Source organism: Aphis gossypii, chromosome 3 (genome assembly GCF_020184175.1).
Source record: "Aphis gossypii isolate Hap1 chromosome 3, ASM2018417v2, whole genome shotgun sequence".
NCBI lineage: Eukaryota > Metazoa > Arthropoda > Insecta > Hemiptera > Aphididae > Aphis > Aphis gossypii.
In genome coordinates, this window is record NC_065532.1 from 34,435,081 (window position 1) to 34,443,800 (window position 8,720).

The following is an 8,720-nucleotide window of genomic DNA, read 5'->3' on the forward strand; positions in this document are numbered from 1 at the left end:
ATTGGTTGCTTTTTTAAAATTAATTGATTATCATAAGACATTTGTAAAGTAAAAAAACATCAAATTTTCGTTTTCGATTATCTTTTTGGTAATAACTTAGTTAGCTCTTTTGAGCTTATAATAATATATACGTGAAATGCTTATTGACTTTTTGTAGTTTTTTTTTCTATACATGTGTGTACAAATTTTATATGTTAGACCAAAAAGCTTGAAAATTCGCAGTAAGTCGAAATACAAATTACTCGTATTGGAATGAAAAAAAGTTTAAAGTTAAAATCCACGTTAAACTTTTATGAGTGTTATGAGTTAAAAATATGTTTGTGACATTTGGTATTCAATCATAAAATAAAGATTTATTTTTAAACAATTTTTTTATTATTACATTAAGTACTATCAAAATAATATTAACTGCAGATATTTTAAATACTACTCTATTAATTTAATTTTCTTTTTCACTACATAACGCAATTTTCAAAATATTTAGACTGATTTTAAGCTATTTTATATAACTTGCGACATAAACATGTTAATACTGTTCTATGGTGTGTTGAAATTAAATGAAATAATAAATTATTATAAATAAGTGATTTGTTTTTGAAAAAATAGTTTGGCTTATATTATTAATTATTACTAGAGATAGGATGGTGATGACCTAAAACACATACAAAAATGTCAAAAAAAAAAAAAAATCAAAAATGCTCTAAAAACTTCAAAAAGTGATCTTAAAGAATGACCAAAAAAATTTATTTAAATAAGTGAAAAAATTGAATTTAAAAATAATAATTATTAATGCATAATATAATGAGTGATAATGAGTTTCGGAGTAATAATATGAATTGAAAAATTTCAATAGACAATGGCTAGTAAACATTTAAATGTTAAGTTTAATTTAAAGTAAAAAAAATATTTCTGAAAAAAGGTAAGAATTTTGTTATTTTTCTTACCGAATTTCCATTCTGCTGTGCAGTTAAAATGAAACTGATATTGTAAAATAAAACTCGACGACGCATGCCAGTAAAATCTTATTGGTACGTTATAAATTAAATCATAACAAAAAAATCAATAATAATAATAATTATTCAATTGTTTTTGGGGAATATTATAAACATTTTCTTAAAAATCTAAAATTTTAGAATAATGTCCCACACATTGAATAAAATTACAAAAAATGATAAAAATGCCGTAAAAATGTAAAAAACTTCATTGACACAATTATTTTATATTGTATCAAAGAAGCATGGTCGCATGGAGTAGGTACAATTTTTAGCTAATATAGCATTTTTTATAGGATCAAAGAGTCATCAACACCCTAATTTTAATTATTACTTATAGAAAGATAAATATGTCAACAAATATAATTTATATATTTATATGTAAATATATAATAAGATATCTTTGGAAATAGGTAAAGGTTAACAGACTGTATTTTCCCAGAATCGTATTATGTATGCATTAGTTTATCAATGAATTCAACATTTTAGTGACCTACTTATATTGATGAAGTACACTCGACACCTATTTTACAGTTGACTGCAGAATGACTTCCTAGTTTTTTTTTCAAATTTTATTTTAATAAAAAAGTGTCAATATTTATATTTGTGTATATATCATAAAATACCATTGTATTCTATATACTCTGATATATTATGTGTAGATATTAAATTTATTGTACATGTTTTGAATCGCAATTTTACTATGCATTAAACTTAATAGCATAAGTATAATATTTAAAACAATATCAAATAATTTATAAGTAATAAATTATTTAAAGTATGATTTAAAGTTATTATCTATTGAATAAATGCATAAAAATTATAATAAACACTTAAATTAAGCAAATATTTTTTACGACCGAAACGTTCATAAATAAGCAACGGTTAACTTTTTTCTATGCGTTTTAATATCGCTATTAATTTTAGTGCTCAGCCTAGCTATGTAAACTTCTATAATTATCAATATTTACAGAACTCATTCACACGATCGACACGTTTTACCATCATTGATTTGAGTATAGGTACTTGATATGGATATTGGAAAAAAACAGAATATATATTGATCAAAAAAATCGAATTATAATTTATTGAAACTTTGTAATTATTAATGAAAATCCTTTTACACTTCATATACGAGTTCAATTATTATAGCTGGACGTTAAACGTCGTTTGTAACTAAATGGTATGATAATATGGAGTGTGGCTAATAGTTAATATTATATATTATAATAACAAAAAGAACATTGTTTCTAAGATGGTACGTGTAAAAAATTTAAATTATTCATTATTATTGAGTATTAAACAATTTATGTAGATATTGTGCCTAAAACACTGTATAAACGATATTGGATGCATTGTTATTGTTTTGGGTTTTTATATATACAATGTGTTTTTTATACTGTTATGTTATACAGATGATTTTTTGTGACGAATCGTAAAAGTTTGGAAAACCGTCATTTTGTTTTGTCATTTGGAAAGACCGCTAATTCTATAAAGGTTGCGGCAGTCTATATTTTGACAGTAGTGAAAAGTCATTGCAGCTCGTTATCGTTATTGTCGATTATTTAGAATTTTATGCCAAGACGCATACGAATCGTTTATAATTTATTTTTACTGGCCAACAGATGTACGACGTCGAATAAAATAATCCAAACAGTTATTTTAGTTTACGCAACAGTAATACTTTTTTAAAAGTTCGTCCTTAAAGTTAGATAACACAAAGAGTTCATTCTATATTTTTTTTAGAGAGAAATTTGAAAGTTGAAAATTTAAACCTATAATTCAAATGTATAATAAAATATATGAAGTTGGTATAGTTACAGATGCACGGGGGCGTAAATAAGACGGTTGGGAATTCGTGTCTGGACCCCCAACCCCTATCAAATTAAAATTTTATTTTAGATAATATTTCTACATTTAAGTGTAAAAATTCGTTAATTAACTTTAATGTTCTAAATAAAAATGTTAAATGAATTTTTCCAAACTTAACATTTTTTATGTTAAGTGTTGTAAACAGAGATCGGGAATGTAAATGACCTAAAAACACAGAAAAATGCCCTAAAAAAATTCAAAATTGCTCTAAAAACTTCAAAAAATGTCTTAAAAAATGATCAAACAAATCTACCTTAACAAGTGAAAATAATTTAATTCAAAATTAATACTTATAATTAATATACATAATGAGTGATCATGTGTCGAAGTAATTTAAAATATGAATTGAAAATGTTCAATAGACAATAGAGGTATAGTAAACATTTAAATATTAAGTTTAATTCAATGTAAAAAAATTATTTTTGAATAAAAATAAAAATTTTGTTATTTTACTTACCGGACTTTCCGTTACACTGTGCTGTTAAAATGTGACTGATGTATTAAAATAAAAGACGACGACGTTTGTCAGGTAATAAAAATTGAAACCTTATCGAAACGCGATAAATTTAATCATAACAAAAAGCCCCACAATAATAATAATATAGTTATTTTTTTAATATTATACAATGGATGATCATGACTATTGCACGCAATATCTATATTATCATAATTTTTAGACCTTCCTATCTATATCATAACTTAGATTTTACAAAAAAAATTTGTATCAAAGATACGTCTGTTTACTATTATAATATAGTCCATATAACTTGTGCATATTTTATTTCTATTGATTACAAAATAGAATAGAATAATCAATAATATTTCTATAGTATTGTATACCTCGTACCTCATAAAACATTATTAGCACATTTACCTATATAAAATACATTTTTGTATAAATCTTTATAACACTAGATGAATAAAAGAGATCAAAGACGCGCATATTTTATTAAGTAAGTTTAATACAATTATTGTGTATAGTGATTGTGATTCGATGGACGATTTATTTGTTGTCGCAACGTTTAAAACATTATCGCGACAATTGTAAACCGATATGTATATTATTTTACCTGACATTAATATTTCATATATGTTAAGGCACACAATAATATAACATTATGTGATTATTTTAAACACATAAAACATATGCATTTTTAGATAAAAACGTATTTAACGGGTGTACAAAAACGTTGTCGTACGACTTATACCTCTAGCATATAACACAAGTATATGATATTTAACCAAGTTAATAGCGGTCAAATAAGACAATGGTGAAAATTGTTTTTCACATTTTTGCGAAGGTATAATTTAAAATTATCAACTAAAAATGAACAGCGATTAGAATTTATGTATCTGAATTGTATTTGATACATTTAAATCTAAGAAATTATTGATGTCCGATAAAAATTAGGAAAATTACTTATACAAAATTCATAAAAGCTCAAAAAAACTAAAATAATGCACTTGCACTTATAAAATTCACTAAAATCATAACATAAGGTATATATTATGCATTGTAAATAGAAATAATATATTATTTTAGTTTTCTTAAATATTTTCGTTGCTTGTAGAATATATTATCATTATTATAATACATCAGAATCCGTTATAAACCTTTACTTTTTTTATTAGAAAAATAAGTTTCGATTTTAAACTTTGAGGTAGAATGAAAATTTTTTTCTTTGTAACAATTATTTATCATTGAATTAAAACTTAATACAACTTTTATAGTAATTTAATTAATTACTAAGTATAATTGACATCTACTACATGTACTTGATGGCATTTTTAAATTTTACAATCTTTTTTTGCTCATAAATACAAATGAATACAAATTATATTTTGTATCAATTTAAATTAGATATGAAAGAGATTTGTTTAAAAATGAGCATTATAATTTATATTATATAGTTAGCACAAGGGAAAATTAATTTGCATGCATTGAAATCTTTTAAGTTTGACGAAGTTTTCACATGATTGATGAAAGCTGTAACGTATAAGTAGCAATAGAAAATCATATGATTTAGTAACCCTGGTTCGAAGAATCTCCAATTGCTGATGCAAAAAGCCATCGAAAAATCAAAAATAAGAATTAGCTGTAACGGCGCAACATCCTTGAAGTCATTTAACCAAAAAAATTTTGGTAAATCAGAAATTTGTATGATATAGTTTGAGCTATAATATTGTTACGTTATCATAATTTAAACCGAAAGTAGGTGGTATATTGGATACAGTGGTATTAGAAAACAATGTGTTTTCTAAACCTTCTTACAATAAAATTTTAATAATATGCTTATGAAAAATTTAATTTAGAGCTTATGAGTGGATGGTAAATTGTTTTTGGACGGTTAGAACTTTAGAAATTATATTATTTAATACTACATGGAACATCGATTTATTTAACATACCTATTTATAATTATCATTATTATTTTATGGGTGACGGAATTGATTGGAATTCATATTGTGAACTGAATATTTGCAAAAAAGTCTATTTGGTGTTCATTTGATAGTAATTATTTTATACTTATCCAATAGCACTATATTGATCTGTATTAAATCGTCCTTGTATTTAATATATCGACTAAGTTATGAGGCCGTTTAGCGCTTACTGTGTGTAGGTATTTTCCTTTTTAGTTTCTATTCGATGGACGTTGTTGGTATGTCGTACGCTTTTGAAATTACCACAATCGCTATTGAAGATAATACTATATGTTATCGGCTAGTACCCCCTCAAGTGAATCAGCGGTAATTCCAACTAATATATTGGGTACTATTTTCCGAACAACTGTAAGTTCAGTATAAATTCGGTATTGGGTAGTAACGGAATGAGATAGTGAATTGTTTGTTTTTTTTTTTAAATTTTAAGTACAGCGTTATTGGGTTTTTAAAACGATAAATGGCCAAGAATTATCCTATCTTAAGTAAATTAATTTAATTTACCATATCTAAATGAACAATTTAATAGTGATGTAATGGTGTCCACCGACATTTACTACATTTTTAGCAGTATTTTTGCCATTACGTAAGCACTGTACCATATATCCGAAATGTGGATTTGGAGCGTTGGACTCGTACTCTATATTGATTATCTAACGTTTACATTTATTGTTTTTATATCTACGGTTGCCTACGTTTTTGTATCATCTTATTTTATTTAGTTGATCAAAAAGACTATAGTGATTCTCAAACTTACACATTCTATTTTTCATAACAAAATTATTTAAACAATTAATTATATATATAATATAAGTGATAAATTATAATAATAGTTGATTGAATGATTGTAATTCAAACTCTTAACACAAAATCTGAATTTTTTTTTTTTCAAGAAACTGTAATTAAATTAACTTGGAATCAGAATAAAACGTTCAGAAACCAGAATATTATTTTTATTTTACGAATTTCATGAGATCATAATATTTTGTATGTGTTTTTGTGTTTAAGACAATGTTGTAATTGTGGCTGTAGGAAATAAATGCTCTTCGTGGCGGCAGATAAATATCTAAAAGACAATTTGATATTCATAATATTATCACGACGAATGAGCTGTGATATACCGGTTGACGGGAATTAAAAAATAACAGCTGCAGAACCGAACAACAACAATGAACTAAATTGTAATTTTTTAATAACACTCATATAGTTGTTGACTATTGTTACATTATAATACTATCGTTTATGATACCTGTATCCATCATATCGTATGAATTGAATTAAATATTAATTTTTATATTATAAAGGTCATTCTATGTCCTATATGAGTTAAAAATAGTTACCACATAGTTTTTCAAACTTTAGTTTTTCTCGAACTACTTACCACACTAATTAATAATAATCCAAATAATAATGGTAAGGAACATCCGAACGGTTTTTTAAATTTTATATTTCGATGTTTGAACACCTGAATATATCCAAACCAGAAGCCCAAATAACTGATTTGAATGCTAAGCCCTATTAAACCTGTGAAAACGAGAACGAATTCTCGCGTACCGGACTACTTTACTCGAGAACCGACTCGAGCACGGTAATGGGGTGAATCAAATTTGAACCGGAACCAATATAGTTCACCATTTAAAATGCTTAATTCCTAGCGTGAATCGATTCGGAGACTATATCTACCTACACGAAACAAACGAAGGGCAGTCGATCGATGTCCGAATAACGTTTGAAACGGCATCGAATACAACCCGACTATACATATTAATATAATATATCGTTACAACCGGATCACGCGGACTTACTCTTTTTGCTCGACGGTGAACGCGTTCCGGTACAGGGCGCTGATGATGATGAAAGCCACCATGAACAACAGCAGTTCTCTGTACAGTACCTGGTACAGACTTCCCCGCCACAGGAACAACAGTTTGGTGAATCCCGCACTGCTCGACGACGACACCTTGGACTGGTAGCTGACGGTCATCGTGGTCGGCGGCGATATAGGACTTTTGGCCTGCGGTGCAGATGATTAACGACGCCTCGGGCAGCATCCGCTCGCTCTGGAATGCCGGCACGCACGGGGATCGATTGCCGACGATATTATATTAACAGCATTAAGATAACAATGACATCAAGATCGGTCAAGTCAGGGAACTCGGGGTATCACATAATATATCGTGTATACGACGACGAAATGACGTTATTATATATAATACGTTTTACGGTCTCCGGCTCCGTCGTCGACGTGTCGTTTTCATTTTGGGCCGTCGTCGACGAAATGCGCTACGATTGCGATTTATATAATATTATAGTATAGGAGTTTGATTGACGATCGACGCGGGCAAAGCGATTTTCTGTGGATCTATCGATCGGCGCAAAATCCTATCGATCGTTGTCGCGAAATATATCGAGCGCGGTTCGGCGACGGCGTGTTAGGTAATAGGTACCTGCAGCTATTCGACGACGACGACGATCCTACTAGGCGCGCGCGCTTTTGACTGACGCCGCCGGCCGGCCCGTGTACGCGGTTAGGTACAGCTGCATGTAGGTACGCGCATTACTAGGCGTATTTTTCTATTATTTAACTACCTATACATTTTTTTTTTCGTTTTAGGTTTATACATTGTTTTAGCAGCCGCTGAGCGCGTAATATGTCGCGCGGTCCCACCTTCTCGGCGTTTTCCCGACAGAACGCGAAAGCCCGCGCGCACGCGCGCGACCGGCAAAAAAATATTAAAACCGAGGACCTTCCTAACGCGAAAAAAATTTTCTAGATAAACAACGCAATCCGTGCCTCGCATTGTTAACACGCGCCTGTGTATTATATTCACGCCTGTAATCGGTAAACAGGGGAGGGGGGTACTCATTGTTTCGACCCGTGCGTGAATAACACGCGTGCCGCCTGTAACGCACGAGATAGTTATGTATGTATATATATAAAAAAAATAATATTTATATAATATTGTTATTGCCGCGAGGTTAGGTCGGCGTATTTCGCGCAGCGATTATAGTGATATAATACTGCTACGACGTATCGACTCGAGTTCGATTTTTTTAGGTCCGTTTGATCGTTTCGTATATACGTCCTGTAGTTACACTACATATATATTATAATATTATACGCGTTATATGATGTTATTATATTGTATTGTCCACTGAATTTGTCACGTCGATTCGACGGTCATTACCCGTTTTTGCACGAGACACTTGGCGAGAGCGCGACTTACACCTGCACAATGTTAAAGACATTATAACGTTATTACGCGTATATTGTAGTGACGGATTCGATACGCGAAGAAAAACGACGTAGACCAAGAGAACGCGGATTTATGATATTATTATGTTATTGTGTTTTATCAATAATTTAAATAATATATATTATTACCGGGTTCTCGGTAGTTATAAGATCAAGTGACCT

At 29.2% G+C, this 8,720-nt stretch overlaps 1 protein-coding gene across 2 annotated transcripts in view; it reads right to left on the reverse strand.

The window, feature by feature from the left end:
- Positions 1–8,207, reverse strand: part of LOC114133052 (bestrophin-2-like) — a 43,668-nt gene extending 35,461 nt beyond the window's left edge. For both annotated transcript variants that reach the window (XR_007605001.1, XM_050203693.1), the window contains exon 1: positions 7,108–8,207. Coding sequence is in view for 1 of the 2 variants with exons in the window: in XM_050203693.1 (XP_050059650.1) it covers positions 7,108–7,286 (179 nt within the window). In the remaining variant the exon portion in view is untranslated. The remainder of the gene's footprint in view (positions 1–7,107) is intronic.
- Positions 8,208–8,720: the final 513 nt, after the last annotated feature.